The 17,494-nt window shown below is 46.9% G+C and overlaps 2 protein-coding genes across 4 annotated transcripts; one reads left to right on the forward strand and one right to left on the reverse strand.

Moving 5' to 3' along the window:
* Positions 1-3,767: 3,767 nt before the first annotated feature.
* On the forward strand, positions 3,768-5,978 carry Med11 (mediator complex subunit 11). Of its 2 annotated transcripts, none has more exons than XM_045158802.1 (3): positions 3,768-3,931; positions 4,106-4,236; positions 4,850-4,993. In XM_045158802.1, the coding sequence occupies exons 1-3, from the start codon at positions 3,847-3,849 to the stop codon at positions 4,985-4,987; spliced, it is 354 nt and encodes a 117-aa protein (XP_045014737.1). In that variant the 5' UTR covers positions 3,768-3,846; the 3' UTR covers positions 4,988-4,993. The 2 variants fall into 2 exon arrangements, with proteins under 2 accessions (XP_045014737.1, XP_004666977.1); XM_004666920.2 differs by lacking the exon at positions 4,850-4,993 and adding an exon at positions 5,000-5,978 and having other exon boundaries at positions 3,771-3,931.
* An 862-nt stretch (positions 5,979-6,840) lies between these two features.
* On the reverse strand, positions 6,841-17,322 carry Cxcl16 (C-X-C motif chemokine ligand 16). 2 transcript variants are annotated; one of them, XM_045159758.1, is made up of 5 exons: positions 17,110-17,322; positions 16,297-16,435; positions 15,980-16,062; positions 8,670-9,071; positions 6,841-8,259 (listed from the first exon to the last, which is right to left on the reverse strand). In XM_045159758.1, exons 1-5 carry the CDS (start codon positions 17,207-17,209, stop codon positions 8,213-8,215), a joined length of 771 nt encoding a protein of 256 aa, XP_045015693.1. In that variant the 5' UTR covers positions 17,210-17,322; the 3' UTR covers positions 6,841-8,212. The 2 variants fall into 2 exon arrangements, with proteins under 2 accessions (XP_045015693.1, XP_045015694.1); XM_045159759.1 differs by lacking the exon at positions 17,110-17,322 and adding an exon at positions 16,714-16,884.
* Positions 17,323-17,494: the final 172 nt, after the last annotated feature.

The following is a 17,494-nucleotide window of genomic DNA, read 5'->3' on the forward strand; positions in this document are numbered from 1 at the left end:
TATAAAAAAATATGGGCTGGAGAGATGGCTTAGCGGTTAAGCACTCGCCTGTGAAGCCTATGGACCCCGGTTCAGGCTCGGTTCCCCAGGTCCCACGTTAGCCAGATGCACAAGGGGGTGCACGCGTCTGGAGTTCGTTTGCAGTGGCTGGAAGCCCTGGCGCGCCCATTCTCTCTCTCTCCCTCTATCTGTCTTTCTCTCTGTGTCTGTTGCTCTCAAATAAATAAATAATACTTCCTTTTAAAAAAATAAAAATAAAATAACGGACTGGACAGATGGTTCAGTGGTTAAGGTGCTTGCCTGCAAAGCCTAACAATCGGGGTTCAATTTCCCAGTACCCACATAAAGCCGTATGCACAAAGTAGCACATGTATCTGGAGTTTGTTTGCAGCAGCTGGAGCCCTGGCATGCCCATTCTCTCTGACTGGTTCTGTTCTATCTTTCTCAGCTTACAAATGAATATATAAAAATCTATTCTACCCAATAATTTTTAAAATCTAGAAATCCTTTGTTCTACTCATTTAACAATTAAGCAGTGCTGGGCGTGGTGGTGCACGCCTTTGATCCCAGCATTCTGGAGGCAGAGGTAGGATCACCATGCATTCAAGGCCACTCTGAGACTACATAGTGAATTCCAGGTCAGCCTGGGATAGAGGGAGACCCTACCTTGAAAAAAAAAAAATGAATTGAAGCAGTAGCTGAATGTGGCAGTGGAAATCCGCTGTAATCACAGCACTTAGGAGGCTGAGGCAGGAAAATCACAAGTTCCAGGCCAGCCTGAGGTGCTAAATTGACAACATAATCCTGTGAATAGCTGGAACACCAGTGAATTGCGCTGTGGTGTGATCTGGTTAATTGCTTTGTTAGAGAACTCCTTGATAATTAAATCTTTTCCCTGACTATTCAAATTCCCCTTAGAGAAGTCTTTCTGTGTCTAACCTGAAAAGGTTTAAGTTTGGTTGTCAGTTGTAGAAACCACAACTCTGTAAATAAACTTTTGTTTAATATATTTTCAGAGCAGGGCTGTTGCCCTCCATTTTACCCAAGTATCCTCCAAGCTAAAAACCCTGTTTTCTACCTACAACAGCCTGGTCTACATGACAGTTCCAGGTCAGCCAGAGGCACATCGCAAGACTGGTTTTAAAAAGGCAGGGGTCCATTCTCTCTCCCTTCTTGCTCTCAGATAAATAAATAAATAAAGTATATTTTAAAAGGCAGGGGTAGAGGGTAGAAAACCAGCATGCTAATGGGTTGAAGGGATGAGTAGTTACCAAAAAGTCAGGGAAATTGGGTGGTTTAAGTGCCTCAAATAAGCTTCCTAATTTTAGTTCCAACTTTATCCAAATTGTATGCAATGCCACTAATTTAAGGGTGAGTTTGCCTCCTAAACTTTCTTTTTTAAAAAAGGTATTTTACTTTATTTATTTGGCAGAGAGAATGGGAGCACCAGGGCCTCTGGCCACTGCAAACAAACTCCAGATGTTTGTGTTCCCTTGTACATCTGGCTTACTTGGGTACTGGGGAATCAAACCTGGGTCCTTAGGTTTCACAGGCAAGCACCTTAACCACTAAGCCATCTCTCCAGCCCCCTAAATTTTCTTCATTATTGGTTTAGTTACCAGACTTTTCTGCTAAATCAGTTACCACTTAGCCTCTATTTTCCAGCTTCTGTCTAAAGTTTTGCTATTAATTCCTGCTGTCCCTTTCTCTTTAACCTTTTTTTTTTTTTTTTTGAGGTAGGGTCTCACTCTAGCCCAGGCTGACTTAGAATTCACTCTATTCTCAGGGTAGCCTCGAACTCACAGTGATCCTCCTACCTCTGCCTCCCAAAGGGCTGGGATTAAAGGCGTGCACCACCACGTCCACCTTTAAAAAGTTTTTATTGACAACTTTCATGTAACTTCATAATGTATTTTATGACAATCCCCTCCCATCGCCTTTTGTTTCCCTTCTGCATTCCACTGGACCCCTTCTTCTTTCAGCTAGCCCTTCTATTTTGACTTTTTTTTTTCTTTGGCCCTCTGTTATACATGAAAATGCTGATGATCCCAATATTAGGCAGGTCTTGTGCAGGAAATGACATGTCCTCTGAGGTCATGACTATAATGTACATTTCATGTCTGCAAGACAGTCTTCCAAAGCACTCCTTCCTATCCTGTGGCTATTACATTCTTTCCACCTCCTTTTCCCTGAACCTTGAGAGTGTGATGTAGATGTCTCACTTAGGGCTAAGCACTCAGAAGTAGCCCCCCCACCCCAGAAGACAGGGTTTTATGTAGCTCAGACTGGTCTCTAACTCTACATGTGGCCATGGATAATCTTAAACTTTTGATCCTTTGGGATTCACCTACTAGTTGCTGCAACTACAAGCATGCAGGTAAACCTCTACCACTGAGCTACACATTCAGTAGTCCTAGTTTCATTCTTTTAAGAATATTTATTTAGCCGGCGTGGTGGCGCATGCCTTTAATCCCAGCACGCAGAAGGTAGAGGTAGGAGGATTCCTGTGAGTTCGAGGCCACCCTGAGACTCCATAGTGAATTCCACGTAAGCCTGGGCTACAGTGAGACCCTACCTCGAAAAACCAAAAAAAAAAAAAAATATATATATATATAGATAGATAGATAGATAGATAGATAGATAGATAGATATAGATATATTTGATGTAGGAGGGGGGAGAGAGAGAAAGAGAGAGAGAGAATGGGGCGCCAAGACCTCCAGCTCCCGCAAATGAACTCCAGATGCATGAGCCACGGTGCTTTATCCACGTGGCCTTTACGTGGGTCCTGGAGAATTGAACCCTGGTGGTTAAGCTTTGCAATCAAGTGCCTTAACCACTGAGCCATCTCTCCAGCCTCCTCATTCTCAATCTCTGTAAATTCTCAAGTGTGATCTTTCCAATAAACTTCACAACGAACTTCCTAAAAATTCTTCAATGCCCCCAAATCCCTTCAGAATAAAGTGCAAATTGCGTTGCTTGTAAGCCTATTTCTGATGCAGCTCCCCAACTAACAAGCACCAGCACTTCATTCACTGCACTTTCACTGAGCCAGCCCCAGGATCCCAAATGCCGAAGGCCTCTTCACAGCGCCATCTCGCGACCATTCTGTTTCCCTTTTTCACTCCACCCTGTCATCCACCTCCCGAGTCCTTCAGGATGCAGGTCAAGCAGCGCTTCCTAAGCGAATCCTTTTTCCCATGCTCCTAGCACCCTCAGCATGTCGCTAACAAACATCGATCTCAGTGTCATGTAAGAGACCACCTCGTTCATATGTATATCTCCAGAGCCTAGTACATAAAAAGTAATCAGAGAAAGAAAAGAGGTGGGAGGGAAGCTGGAAGGAGCTAGCATCTAATACCAGGCTGATAGTGTGTGTTACAGCGTGGGTTCCTAGTCACCAACAGTAATGTAACATTCACCAAGCCAGACTTCCCTTGAATGTGGTCGGCCAAGAAAAGCCCCATATACTCGAATTGCTGTGTATCATGATCACCTAGCACCCGGCCAGGATCGAAAAACTATTACAGAATGAACTCAACATAGTGCATTAGACGATATATTAGGTAGACAAGGCTGAACGTCCTAAGGATAGGGCTTATGTTAATGCCGCCACATACTACAGATAGTCTCGTGGTGGAGGAGCGGCCCTGGCCAGGTACACAACGTCCCAGAATCGTATTTCCCGCAGGTAGATGCAAAAGAACGAGAGCGCGCTGGGCATCCTGGGAACTGTAGTGTTCTCTAGAGCCCACTCTGCGCAGGCGCAAGCGCAAAAGAGGCACTTCCGGGAGCAGGCGCCACATTTCCCCAAAGAAGAAGCGCCGCGGAGGTTTCCGGGAGGAGCAATGGCTACCTACAGTCTGGCAAATGAACGACTGCGCGCCCTGGAGGACATCGAAAGGGAAATCGGCGCCATCCTTCAGAACGCAGGTTCGGGAAGAGCCCGGGGCGCCCGCATGCGCCGACTGGACTCCGCGCGTACTCGGGCGGGACCGCACGCGCATGCGCGGCGAGACTGGCGGGGGTGGAGCCGGGCACTCCGCCCCGGAGTGGGGCTAAGGGGCCAACCCCTTTTCTATCTCCGCCCTCTCCCCGGCCTGGCAGGGACCGTGATCCTAGAACTGTCCAAGGAGAAGACCAACGACCGGCTCCTGGACCGGCAGGCGGCGGCCTTCACCGCCTCCGTGCAGCACGTGGAGGCGGAGCTGTCGGCTCAGATTCGCTACCTCACCCAGGTGGGTGTTGCTGCTCCCCGCCTTAGCCCTGGGGAGCCCGTGGCCGAGCATTCGCTGGGCAGGATTGGGCCTCTTCATGCTGGCCTCAACCCGACCAGGGTAGGCCCGCTCCTTACCGGGCTGTGGGCTGTTTATTCTTCTGAAAGGAAAGTTTAGAAGTGGCCGTGCCTACCTGGGTATCATCACCCTTGCCCTCGGATAGGGAAGTTCCTGGGAGAGGGTGTATATAAACAGTGCCTAGTCAGACCGGGTGGCAGAGGCCTGTTATCTCAGCTCCTCAGGAAGCTGACGCAAAAGAGTCACAAGTTCAAGGACTGCTTGGGCAATTTAGCCAGTCTCAGTCACTTAAGTGAAAAAAGAGGGCTAAGAACTGTAGTTCAATGGTAAAAGTTCTTGCCTAGCATGGTTCAGTCCCCTGTACTGGAAGCTGGCAGGATGGCGTGTAAAGTCACAGAGCTTTGTACCTTAGAGACTTCACCTGTGAAATACGTCGTTGCAAGAAAAGGGACTGTACTGAGAGGATTCCAAAGTCCTTACTACAGCTACCGCATACCCCCAACCAGGCAATCTACATTACCTTACAACAACTCTACTGTTGTCTCTCATTTCACAGGTGAGGTTAACAGAAGAGTCATTTGCCTTAGATCACCAAGCTGCCAGTCAGCTGAGTAGATCGAACTCAGGGAAGAAAAGGACTCTGATGCCTGGTTGGGGATGGATAAGGGAAGCCCTTGCTCCATGGATTAATTGAATTGCCTTGTAGGTGGCCACGGGGCAACCCCATGAGGGCTCCAGCTACTCATCAAGGAAGGACTGCCAAATGGCTCTGAAGCGTGTAGAGTATGCCCGCCTCAAGCTCAGCGATGTTGCACGAACCTGTGAGCAGATGTTAGAAAGCTAAACCAAGAACATGGATCCAGAGATGACCTACTCGTACCTTGGGACACAACCTGGAGACCTGTGGGATGGGGAGCACAGAGTGACACCTGTCCTGCTGGTTTGAGTCATGCAGGACCAAGGAGCAGAAGGTAGCAATGGAGAAACTAAAGTCCACGCCTGCGCCTAGTTCTGCCCTGGCCCCTTCAGTACCGTGTTTCTGCTTTCCGTTACTTAAGCTCAAGACATTGGGCTGCCCAACCCACCTCCTCATGCAAACCTCTGCCCCCAGAGTCCTTAGCCCAATGAAGATAATATTCTTCTTTTATGATTTTTAGTTTTAATTTTAATTTCATTTTTGTGTGTGGAGTAAGAGTGCAGGCATACAAGTGCTGTGGACATGTGGAGATCAGAGCACAACATTTCAGGTCGAACCTTGCCTTCTACCTCATGTGAGGCAGGGTCTGTCTCTCTGGATCTTGCACTGCTGTTCTTTGCTGCACTGCCCACAAGCTTCTGGGAAATTCTTTTCTGCCTTCCATATCCCTGTTAGCCTGCTGGCATTACAGAAACCTTCCGTGGCTTCCAGCTTCTTAAGTGGGGTCTGGAGGTCAAGCTTGGGAACTCCCAACTTGAGAGGCAAACACTTTATTCACTGAACTATCTCCTCAGGCCCAACATAATGTTTTTCTAATAAGCTGAACATGATGGCTCCCTATTATCCCATCACTCGGGAGGATGAGGCAGTAGGATCCCTGTGAGTTTGAAACCACCCTGGTCTATACAGTGAAGTCCAGGTCATTCTGGAGTACACAGTAAGACACTGTCAAAAAAAAAAAAAAAAAAAGGAAGCCAGGCATGATGGCACACTTCTTTAATCCTAGCGCTCAGGAAGCAGAGGTAGGAGGATCACAGTGAGTTTGAGGCTGACCTGAGACTACCTAGTGAATTCCAGGTTGGTCTAGGCTAGAGTGAGACCCCACCTTGAAAAATAAAAATAAATAAAGAAGAAAATGAAGGACTCAGAAGATGGATCAGCAGCTAAAGGTGCGTGCTTGCAAAGCCTGCCAGCTCTGGGTTCAGTCCCCAAGCCTCCCATGTAAACCAGGGGCAAAAAGAGGCACAAGTATTCCATGTTCATTTGTTGCATCCATGCTTTGGCATGCCCATACAGACATCACATACACATGTACAAATAAATGAATTAAAAATTTAAAGAAAAAAGTATGTGTTCTTATTGGAAGAGACGAAATAAAAACTAAGGACTAGAGACTAGCAGTTAAGGCACTTGTAAACCAGACACACAAGGTGGTGCATGCATCTGGAGTTCATTCACAGTCGCTAGAAGCCCTGGAGCACCCATTCTCTACCCCCTTCCCTCCCTCCCTCCAATAAGCAAATAAATATAAAAATTGAAAAAAAGAACTAAGGTTTTATTTTTGGTTTTTCAAGGTAGGGTCTCGCTCTAGCCCAGGCTGACCTGGAATTCACTATGTAGTCTCAGGCTGGCCTCAAAGTCATGACGATCCTCCAGCCTCTGCCTCCCAAGCGTTGGGATTAAAGGTGTGTGCCACCAACCCGGCAAAGTAAGAGTTTTAATAGTAAAAGCAGTAACAGCTTTCTTTTAAAAAAAAATATTGATTTATTTATTTGGCAGGGGGGGTGTGGAGAATGGGTGCATCAGGGCTTCCAGCCTCTGTAAACGAACTCCAGATGTATGTGCTACCTTGTGCATCTGGCTTATGTGGTACCTGGAGAATTGAACCTGGATTCTTTGGCTTTGTAGGCAAGCACCTTAACCACTAAGCCATCCCTCCAGCCCAGTCCCTCCAGCCCAGTAACAGTTTTCTTTTAAAGGAGGTCAGACTCACAGAAGTATACATGAGTGATACAAGAGGTTGAGGAAGTAAATTAGCACAGCCACTGAGGAGGGAGGATGAGAAAGCCCAAGCTTTCGGTGTGGCTAGAAAAGAGCTGATGTGGTACAAAGGGAGACTTGTGGCTAGGGGAGAATATCAGCAGTTATAAGGAGACAAGGGCCCAAAGCTTATGTAATGAAGGAAGTGTAATTCTAAAGATAATTTATTTTTTTTTGTTTTTCAAGGTAGAGTCTCACTGTAGCTCAGACTGACCTGGAATTCACTATGTAGTCTCAGGGTGTCCTTGAACTCATGGCAATCCTCCTACTTCTGCCTCCCAAGTGCTGGAATTAAAGGTGTGTGCCACCATGCCAGGCTTCTAAAGATAGTTTTTAGTAGTCAAATACATATAAAATTTGTCCAAGTTCTCATGCAGTGTAATAGGCAGATACTGTTTTTTTTTTTAAGATTTATTTTTATTTATTTATTAGAGAGAGAATGGACATGCCAGAGCCATTAGCCACTGCAAAGGAATTCCAGACCCATGTGCCACCATATGCATCTGGCTTATGAGGGACCTGGAAAATTGAACCTGGGTCCTTAGGCTTTGTAGGCGTTAAGCCATCTCTCCAGCCCCAGATACTATTTTTATTTACTTATTTGACAGTGCTGATATTGAACCTAGAACTTCATATACATGCTGGGCAAGCACTCTACTACAGAGCTATACCTTCAGACCACAGATTTTAAATATTTTTATTTGACAGATAGAGAAAGTCAGAGTATGGTCTCACCAGGGCCGCCACCTGCCACTGTAACAAACTCTAGATGAGTATGCCACTTTGTGCATCTGGCTTTATATGGTTGCTGGAGAATCAAACCTAGGCTATCAGGCTTGCAAGGAAGTGCCTTTAACTGCTGAGCCATCTCTCCAGCAAAGACAACAGATTTTTAAATTGATACATCTTGTTAAAAGGGCCCAGAACTGGGTGTGGTGGCACACGCCTTTAATCCCAGCACTTGGGAGGCAGAGGTAGGAGGATTGCTGTGAGTTCAAGGCCAGCCTGGAATTACAGAGTGAGTTCCAGGTCTAGTGTGAGACACTATCTTGAAAACGACAAAAAGAAAAAAAAATCAGTCTGTTCTGGGCATGTGGCGGATGGTAAATGAACATACCTAGTTTGCCCAGCACCCACCCTCCAACCCCCAAAAGTCAACTGGCATCAACTTCCACTCTTGAATCAGGCATCTGAGTCTTGTGTCATGGATATATAATGGAGCTGCAAATATGGGAAGGATAAAGAAATTAAGAAATGAGCTCCTAAGTCAGGAGAGTTGTGGGGTGACATGATAGCTTGAACTGGAGTCAGATTCTAAGACATGGAGCTTAGGACCTGGTACATTAAGTACTCTGCAGATCTGAGACTTGAAAGAATGGTCCTCGCCTTCCTCCACAGCTCCATCTCCCACTAGCCTGGCCTGGCTGCCGTCTTCATGTTGCTCCAAGCATTGGGCCCTGAGACTCTGGTAGCTTTGCTCCCTTTCCACTCTGTAGTTCTCCTGACCCTTCCCTCACAGACTGCAGTGCAGAGAGCCTTACTGTTTGTTGGCCTGGGTTAGGTTTCCTCCCACCAGGGCAGCATCCCTGTGAGGAAGCTCTGGGTCCCTGGGGAAGGTTCGTTCACAGGTGTTGTTTACCTGGACAATACTGCTGTGATTGTTTCCTCCTCCTGGTGCACAGTACATAGAGGAGTGCTGCTATGAGGAAGAAGACGATGGCCAGGAGGGACAGCACTGGCACCATGGCTGATGTCGTAGACACAGCACCTGGCTTTTCATCCTGCTGTTTCTTATTTTCTCCAGCCTCAGGCCCAGCTCCCAGACTGTAGTCAGAAGTGTGAGTGGTGGTTTCACTAAGATGAGTGAGCTCTGTGTCCAAGGGCAGTGCTCCTGATGGAAGGATGGGCTGCTGGGGACTCTGAGTCTGTGCCAGGCTGCTCACATCTGGACGCACTCCTTCCGTGGGCTCAGGGATCACGGTACTGGGCGGAAGTGGATGTCTTTGGTGAATGGAACTCTTCCAGTGATCATGTCCACATTCTGGAGAGGAAATGAATAAGAAGCCAACAGATGAAGGTGAGAAAAAGTGGTGACTTGCCAACCTATCTCCAGGGTGTACTTGACACCCCTAGAACGAAAAAGATTAACAAGAAAAAAGCATAACATTTATTTAATCAAAGTTTAATGGGACACAGGATCCTTTAGAAAGCAAGCTTGGGCCAGAGAGATGGCTTGATGATTAAGGCATTTGCCTGCAAAGCCAAAGGACCCAGGACCCACATAAGCCAGAGGCACAAGGTGGCACATGCTTCTGGAGTTTGCAGTGGCTGGAGACCCTGGCAACCCATTCTCTCACTCTCTCCTTTCTCTTAAATAAATAAAAAAATTAAATATTTAAAAAAATAGTCATAAGACTTTTTTTTTTTAATTACAAAGAGCAGGCTCCCTGTGGCATGAAGATATTATGCCACTTTTAAGCGAGGTAGGTTGTAATATTCCTTTGTGGTCAACCATTACAGAAAAAGGTGGTGGAGATGGGGTGTCAGAATGACCTTGGCTCAGTGGTTTTCTCAGTTGCTAAAGTCCCATATTGGTGTGTCATGTTATGAGGAAGGGTGCTGGGAAGAACATCAAGGGGAGAGCCGAAGAGCTGGGGTTGCAGCTCAGTGGCAGAGTGCTGGCTTACCTTTTTTTAAAACAAACAAACAGACATTTATTTGAGAGAGAGAGAGGGGCATGCCAGGACTTCCAGCAACTACAAACAAACTCCAGAATGATGTACCACATTGTGCATCTGGCTTACGTGGGGAATCAAACTTGGGTCCTTTGGCTTTGCAGGTAAATACCTTAACTGCTAAGCCATTCTCCAGCCCTGACCTTTGTTTGTTTGTTTTGTTTTGTTTCTAGGTAGGGTCTCACTCTAGCTCAGGCTGACCTGGAATTCACTATGTATTCTCAAGCTGGCCATGAACTCATGGTGATCCTCCTACCTCTGACTCCTGAATGCTGGGAGGTAGACATGGGAGGATCACTGTGAGTTCAAGGGCACCCTGAAACCACATAGTGAATTCCAGGTGAGCCTGGGCTAGAGCAAGACCCTACCTTGAATGTTTGTTGTTGCTGTTGTTTTAGAGAGAGAATTGGCACTGCAATTGAACTGCAGATGCTTGTGCCACCTAGTGGGCATGTGCATCCTTGTGCTTGTCTCACCTTTGTATGTGTGGTCTATATGGGATCCAGAGATTGTAACATGGGTCCTTAGGCTTCACAGGCAAGTACCTTAACTGCTAAGTCATGTCTCCAGTCCCTGGCTTACCATTTTTAAGGAAAGGCCCTGGATTCCATTCCCAGTACTGTACAAAACGGGGTGGGAGAAACAGTGGAAGGCCAGGACAGGAAGGCAGCAGCAGAAAGCACAGGCAAGGAACAAGGAAGGGAGTAAACCATGAGAGGCCACCACAGGCAAGCTGGAGCTCTGAGGTACATTTGACTCTGGCTATGCTACAAACAGCTTCGTGGCCTTGACTCTCAGCTAACCACTCTGAAACTAAGGACAGGGTAGCTGGGGGGACTGAAGGAAAGAAAGATGTGGGCTGTGTATCCTGGGGGGCAATACGAGTGCCATTGACACTATGCAAGACAACTTTAGTGCATTGAAGGACACTTTGTGATTTTTTAAAAAAATGCTTTATAAATATTTTTATTTATTTGAGAGAGAGAGAGAGAGATAGGCAGAAAGAGAATGGGCCAGCCGTGGTGGTGCACGCCTTTAATCCCAGCACTCGGAGGCAGAGGTAGGAGGATTGCCATAAGTTTGAGGCCACCCTGAGAATGCAGAGTGAATTCCAGGTCAGCCTGAGCTAGAGTGAGACCCTACCTGGAAAAAACAAAAAACAAACAGCAACAACAAAACAATTACAGAAAGAGAATGGGCATACCAGGACCTTTAACCACTACAAAAGAACTCCAGGCACATGTACCACCTTGTGTACCTGGCCTACATGCATCTTGGGGAATTGAATCTGGGTTCTTTAGCTTAGCAGGCAGGCATCTTAACTGCTAAGCCATCTTTCCAGCCCATTAAAAAAAATTTTTTTTTAAATTTGCAACCAGAGAGAACACTCATGCACCAGGGCCTCCAGCCAGTGCAAATAAACTCCAGACGCATGTGCTGCTCTGTGTATGGCTTATGTAGGTACTGAGGAATTGAACTTGGGTCCTTAGGCTTGGCTTTAATTGCTGAGCCATCTCTCTAGCCCTTATTTATTTATTTATTGAGGTAGGGTCTCACTCTAGTCTTGCTCTAGCTCAGGCTGACCTGAAATTGATTATGTAGTCTCAGGGTGGCCTCAAACTCACTGCAATCCTCCTACCTCTGCCTCCCAAGTGCTGGGATTAAAGGCACACACCACCATGCCTGGCTAACATTTTGCATTTTTTTTGTTGTTTATTTTTATGTATTTATTTGAGATTGACAGAGAAAGAGGCAGACAGAGAGAGAGAGAGAGAGAATGGGTGCACCAGGGCCTTCTGCCACTGCAAATGAACTCCAGATGTGTGCACCCCCTTGTGCATCTAGCGAACATGGGTCCTGGTGAATTGAGCCTCTAACTGGGGTCCTTAGGCTTTACAGGCAAGTGCTTAACTGCTAAGCCGCCTCTCCAGCCCACATTTTGTATTTTTGGGTTTTGTTTGGTTGGTTGGTTTTGGTTTTTCGAGGTAGGGTCTCACTCTGGTCCAGGCTGACCTGGAATTCACTATGTAGTCTCAGGATGGCCTTGAACTCATGGGCAATCCTACATCTACCTCCCGAGTGCTGGAGTGAAAGGCATGTACCACCACGCCCAGCCACATTTTGTATTTTAACAGCTGTATATTTCAGGAGAAAAAGACAGCCATGACTGGAGAAATGGCTTAGTGGTTGAGGCACTTGCCTGCAAAGCCGAAGGACCAAAGTTCAATTCCCCAGGATCTATGTAAGCTTGATGCACATGGTGAAACATGCATCGGGAGTTATTTGCAGTGGCTAGAGACCCTGGCACCTGTTCTTTTCTTCTCTGTCTCTCTCTCTCAAATAAATATAAAGAAATTTGTTGAAAAGGAAAAATACAGCCAACACATCAAACAAATGTTACTGCTTAGGGCAATTTGTAAAGTATTTTTAAAAAACACCCATGAATGCTTGAGATTTACTCATTTCATTGCGTGCATATTTTTATCTCAAAATAAAAAAGAGAGCTGAAGAGATGGCTTAGTAGTTAAGGCATTAGCCTGCAAAGCCAAAGGATCCCTGTTTGAATCTCCAGGACCCACGTAAGCCAGATGCACAAGGTGGCACATGCATCTGGAATTCGTTTGCAGTGGCTGGAGGCCCTGGTGCCCCATTTTCTCCCTCCCTCCCTCTCTTTTTCTCTCTCTCAAATAAATAAGTAAAATTTATTTTAAAAGAAGAATCCTGGTGTTGTGATGCATGCCTTTAATCCCAGCACTTGAGAGACAGAGGTAGGAGGATCACCATGAATTCAAGGCCACCCTGAGACTATATAATGAATTCCAGGTCAGCCTGGGCTAGAATGAGACCCTACCTCAAAAAAAAAAAAAAAAAAATCAAAACAAAAAAGAATAATAAAATTTTGAACTCAATAATGTAGATGCTGAAAAATCTGAGGATAAAATATGATTATCTGTGACATGTTTAAATACATTTTAAAAATAAGGTAAGTTGGACTGAAGAAATGGCTTAGTGGCTAAGTGCTCGCCTGTGAAGCCTAAGGACCCCAGTTCGAGGCTTGATTCCCCAGGACCCATGTTAGTCAGATGCACAAGTGGGAGTATGTGTCTGGAGTTTGTTTGCAGTGGCTGGAGGCCCTGATGCGCCCATTCTCTCTATCTGCCTCTTTCTCTCTCTGTCAAATAAAAATTAAAAAAAAAAAATAAGGTGGGTTGATGATGAAAGAGAAGTATATAAATGATTGTATAATAAGGCAAACATTTTAAAATGCTGTAGAATAAATATTGCAAATACTACATATTATATAAATAAGTAAATAAAAAATATGTAAATCAAATATTGCAGAATCCAAGTGATAGGTATAGGGTTATTCACTGCACAATTCTTTCAACTTTTCCATGTCTATTTTCATCATTGAACATTAGTAAGTGAAAAAAAAAAAAAAAAAAGGCCAGGCATGGTAGTGCATGCCTTTATTCCCAGCACTTAGGAGGCAGAGGCAGGAGGATCACCATGACTTCAAGACCAGCCTGAGACTACATAGAAAATTCCAGGTCACAACTGCCCTCTCATTGTACTGGAGGCCTACTCCATGGGAGGGAATACATCCCTGAGACTGAAAACTTAAAACGGGAAGTCATGAGCCCTAGGGGTGTAATGTCTGCTGCTGTCTGGCTAAATGTATATACTATGCTTATCAAACAAACCAGTAAGCACTTCTCTTAATGTTCATACCCTTATATTAATGCTACTCTCACTTTTGGTAGAGAATCTTCTCTTTTCAGATGGCAGTGACCTTGGGATGACTCAGAAGGCATCATGGTGCTGGAAAGAAGTGACAGGAGTGCTCAGCACTGCAATATCTCTTATCACACCTTCCAAGGCTCAGGGTCTATTGTGGAAGAGGTGGCAGAAAGAATGTAAGAGCCAAAGGAAGGGTAGGACTCCTTACAACGTGCTCCCCCCAGACACAAAATGGCCTGGATATCCATGACCTCACAGTACCTACACAAGACCATCATAATAGGAGGAAAAGATCATGACATCAAAATAAAAAGAGAGAGACTGATTGAGAGGGGAGGGGATATGATGGAGAATGCAGTTTCAAAGGAGAAAGTTGGAGGGAGAGCGTTACCATGGGACAGTTTTTATAATCATGAAAGTTAATAATAATTTTAAAATTTTTTTACCTTGGTCAATTTAGCAAGACGCTGTCTCAAAATAAAAAAATACAAAAAAAAAAAAAAAAAAGGCTAGGGATAGAGCTCCAAGGAAAGCACTTGCCAAGCATGTTCAATCACCAGTACCAAAATTGAATTAGATATAGTCAGTTCAAGAATTATTGGGCTGCCGGGCGTGGTGGCGCACGCCTTTAATCCCAGCACTCGGGAGGCAGAGGTAGGAGGATCGCCATGAGTTCAAGGCCACCCTGACACTACAGAGTTAATTCCAGGTCAGCCTGGACCAGAGTGAGACCCTACCTCGAAAAACCAAAAAAACAAAACAAAAAAAAAGAATTATTGGGCTGAACCACCTCCATGTAGACCAGCTGACAGAAAGCTGGAAGAAGCCATTCTACATGCGGTTCAATGGGAGAAAGAGAAACCACCAGTGAAGATATTCAACAGTGGACACTGCAAGCCTTATAATTGGCCAGCCAGGCCAAATGAGCCAACTGGTGCCGTAGTGGCATGTCTGTCATGGTGGAAACCTGCCCTCCAATTGGACTGGAGGCCCGCTCCAAGGGAGGGAATACATCCCTGATACTGAAATCTTAAAACAGGGGTTGTCATGAGCCCTAGCGGTGTAACATCTGCTGATGTCTGGATAAGTGTATATAGTATGTTTATCAAACTGCCCAGTAAGCACTTCTCTTAATATTCATACCCTTATATTAATGCTACTCTCACTTTGGGTAGAGAATCTTCTCTTTTCAGATGGCAGTGAACTTGGGACGACTCAAGGTATCATGGTGCTGGAAAGAAGTGACTAGAGTACCAAGTAACGTCTCAATCACACCTTCCAAGGCTCAGGGTCTAATGCGGAAGAGGTGGTGGAAAGAATGTAAGAGCCAAAGGAAGGGTAGGACTCCTTACAATGTGCTCCTCCAGACACAAAATGGCTTCAATATCCATGACCTCATAGTGCCTGACACTACCTACACAAGACCACCATAAGAGGAGGGAAATATCATGACATCAAAATAAAAGATATGCATATATATATATATATATATATGGCATGTGCAGTATATATAATTGAGATGGGGAGGGGATATGATGGAGAATGGAATTTCAAGGGGGTGGGGGGGAGCGAGGGTATTACCATGGGATATTTTTTATCATTGTAAATGTTTTAAAAATTGAGAAAAAATAAGATAAAAAAAAGAATTATTGGGCTGGAGAGATGGTTTAGCAATTAAGCGCTTGCTTGTGAAGCCTAAGGACCCCAGTTCAAGGCTCGATTCCTCAAGACCCACATTAGCCAGATGCACAAGGGGGCACACGCATCTGGAGTTCATTTGCAGTGGCTGGAAGCCCTGGCGCACCCATTCTCTCCCTCTCCCTCTCTTTCTCTCTCAGATAAATAAATAAAAATAAACAAAAAATTTAGGAAGTGAATTTTCAAAAAAAGAATTATATATACAGACTGGAGAGATGGCTTAGCCATTAAGGCTAAGCAAAACCAAAGGGCTCAGGTTCGATTCCCCAGTACCCATGTAAGGCCAGATGCACAAGGTGTCACACATCAGGAGTTCATTTGCTGTGGCTTGAGACCCTGGCACACACATTGTCTGTTTCTATCTCTCTCTCTCTCTCTCCTCTCAAATAAATAAAATATATTTTTCACGCACCTTTAATATCAGAATTGGGGAGGCTGAGGTAGGAGGATCACTATGAGCCACCCTGACTCTACATAGTGAATTCCAGGTCAGCCTTGGCTAGAGCTGGACTCTACTTGGAAAAACCAAAAATAAATAAAAGAAACACACACAGTGAGCTCAAGAAGATATTTTAAAAATATTAAGTAATAGCATATGCAGTAAAATAAATTAGAGGGAAAAATCATGAAGGTGATGATAGATGTGTTTGGAAGACAGGTACTTAATGAAAGTACTTCGGCCAGCATTAGAAGGGACAGGAGAGTGTCAGGTGTGAAAGGACCGAAGGAATTGTAAGGCGCCCTGGAGGCTGATCTGGGAAGAGGAAAGACTCACCTCCGCCATCGAAGCAGCTCACCAGTTCAAGAACCCAGGGGTCCTGGCTCCCTCCACACACGGTGCTGTGCTGCAGGTGGAACCTGCAAGAGGAAGATTGGTCTCAGCTGCTCGCCTCTTTCTCTTCCCCACTTTTCCTCATTCCAAAGGTGTGTAGTCACCCCGAGAAAACGTGGTTTTCCGTAGGGATTGGAAATCCCTGCATAACTGAAACCAAGAAAGGGCCTAGATTTCCCGGAAGGAGTTGGTTAGGTTGGCCCCAGCGGGCCTGGGGGGGGCCGGGCGGCCCGCCTCTCAAAGGAGGGAGATGGGGGTACCTGATGTAGAACAGGCAGTGACTGTAGGTTCTCAGTTCTTTCCGGAGATGATCCAAGACTTTAGCCGGGGGTGGGGAACTAGAAGAAACTATCTTACGACAGAGACAACTTCCAGTGACACTGCCTTCGTTGCCGTCACCTGGACGGGGATAGAGTGTCAGCACAGGTTCTCTTCCGAGGATCTGTCCCCGCTGTTGTGAGTCCACCTAGTCTCCAACTCAACCGGACCATTGCAGGTCCTTTCCCCTTAGACACACCCCCCACCCCTCCGCACACACACACTATAGCTCACCTGGGCCTAGGTGTCGTCCCCCACGCCCGTGTCCCACGGCCAGGGACGGGGTGGCAGCCCCTGGCACCGCGCACGTCCCAGTGCTCGGGCTCCCCTTCCCTTCCCGACCTGGTCTCCGCACCTACCCGGCAGCGTGAGCCGCGCCAGCCAGAGCAGCAGGAGCGCGCGGCGCAGAGGTCCCCAGCCTCGCCTCATGGGGACTCGGGGAGCAGGCCGCTCGCCCTGACGTCCAGCTGACTTTCCCTATCGCTTACGCTTCGTACCCCCGCTGCCCGGCGTCGGGCCGCCGCAGGTGCCCAGTCTTGGCCGGCCGAGGAGGGCCGCGAGGTGGCAGCCCCCTCCGTCCCCGCGCGCTCGCGAACCCCGAACCGACCTCCGGTCAGTACCGCGGCGCCCGCCCGCCCGCCTGTCCGCCGCCCACGACGGGAAAACCCCCGGGAGGCGGAGTCCCTTCACCCCGCGTCAAACCCACGGTCCATCGGTGTAAGGGACAGCCAAGAATATGAAAACCGAAAGAAAACCTGGGCAGCTGAGCGAGACGAGTCGGGGCGGGGGGTGGCGGGCCGTGGCCCAGAAGGAGGACCCAGATCGGTTCAAGGATGTTACGCCTACCCTGACCATCGGAGGTCAGTAAGAGGACTTGCGAAGCGGATGGCCCCGAGATCCTCCCACCGGCTCAGGATGCTTTCACTTCTCTGGCCTGGATCTAGTCAAAGCCGTCCACTGAGCCACCAGGCCTGTCCGTGCTCGGGTGCGGGGCGCACGCACGGGCCCCGGCGCAGCCCAGCGCCAAAGCGTGCCACCCCCACCCCCAAGGGTGGCCGTGGGCTCGGGCGGCCCTGACGTCACGACGGTCTTTCCTCACGAGGTATTTACCTTTGAAAAGTGGTGGCGGCTGCAGGTACC

Source organism: Jaculus jaculus, chromosome 9 (assembly GCF_020740685.1).
Source record: "Jaculus jaculus isolate mJacJac1 chromosome 9, mJacJac1.mat.Y.cur, whole genome shotgun sequence".
NCBI classification, from domain to species: Eukaryota; Metazoa; Chordata; class Mammalia; order Rodentia; family Dipodidae; genus Jaculus; species Jaculus jaculus.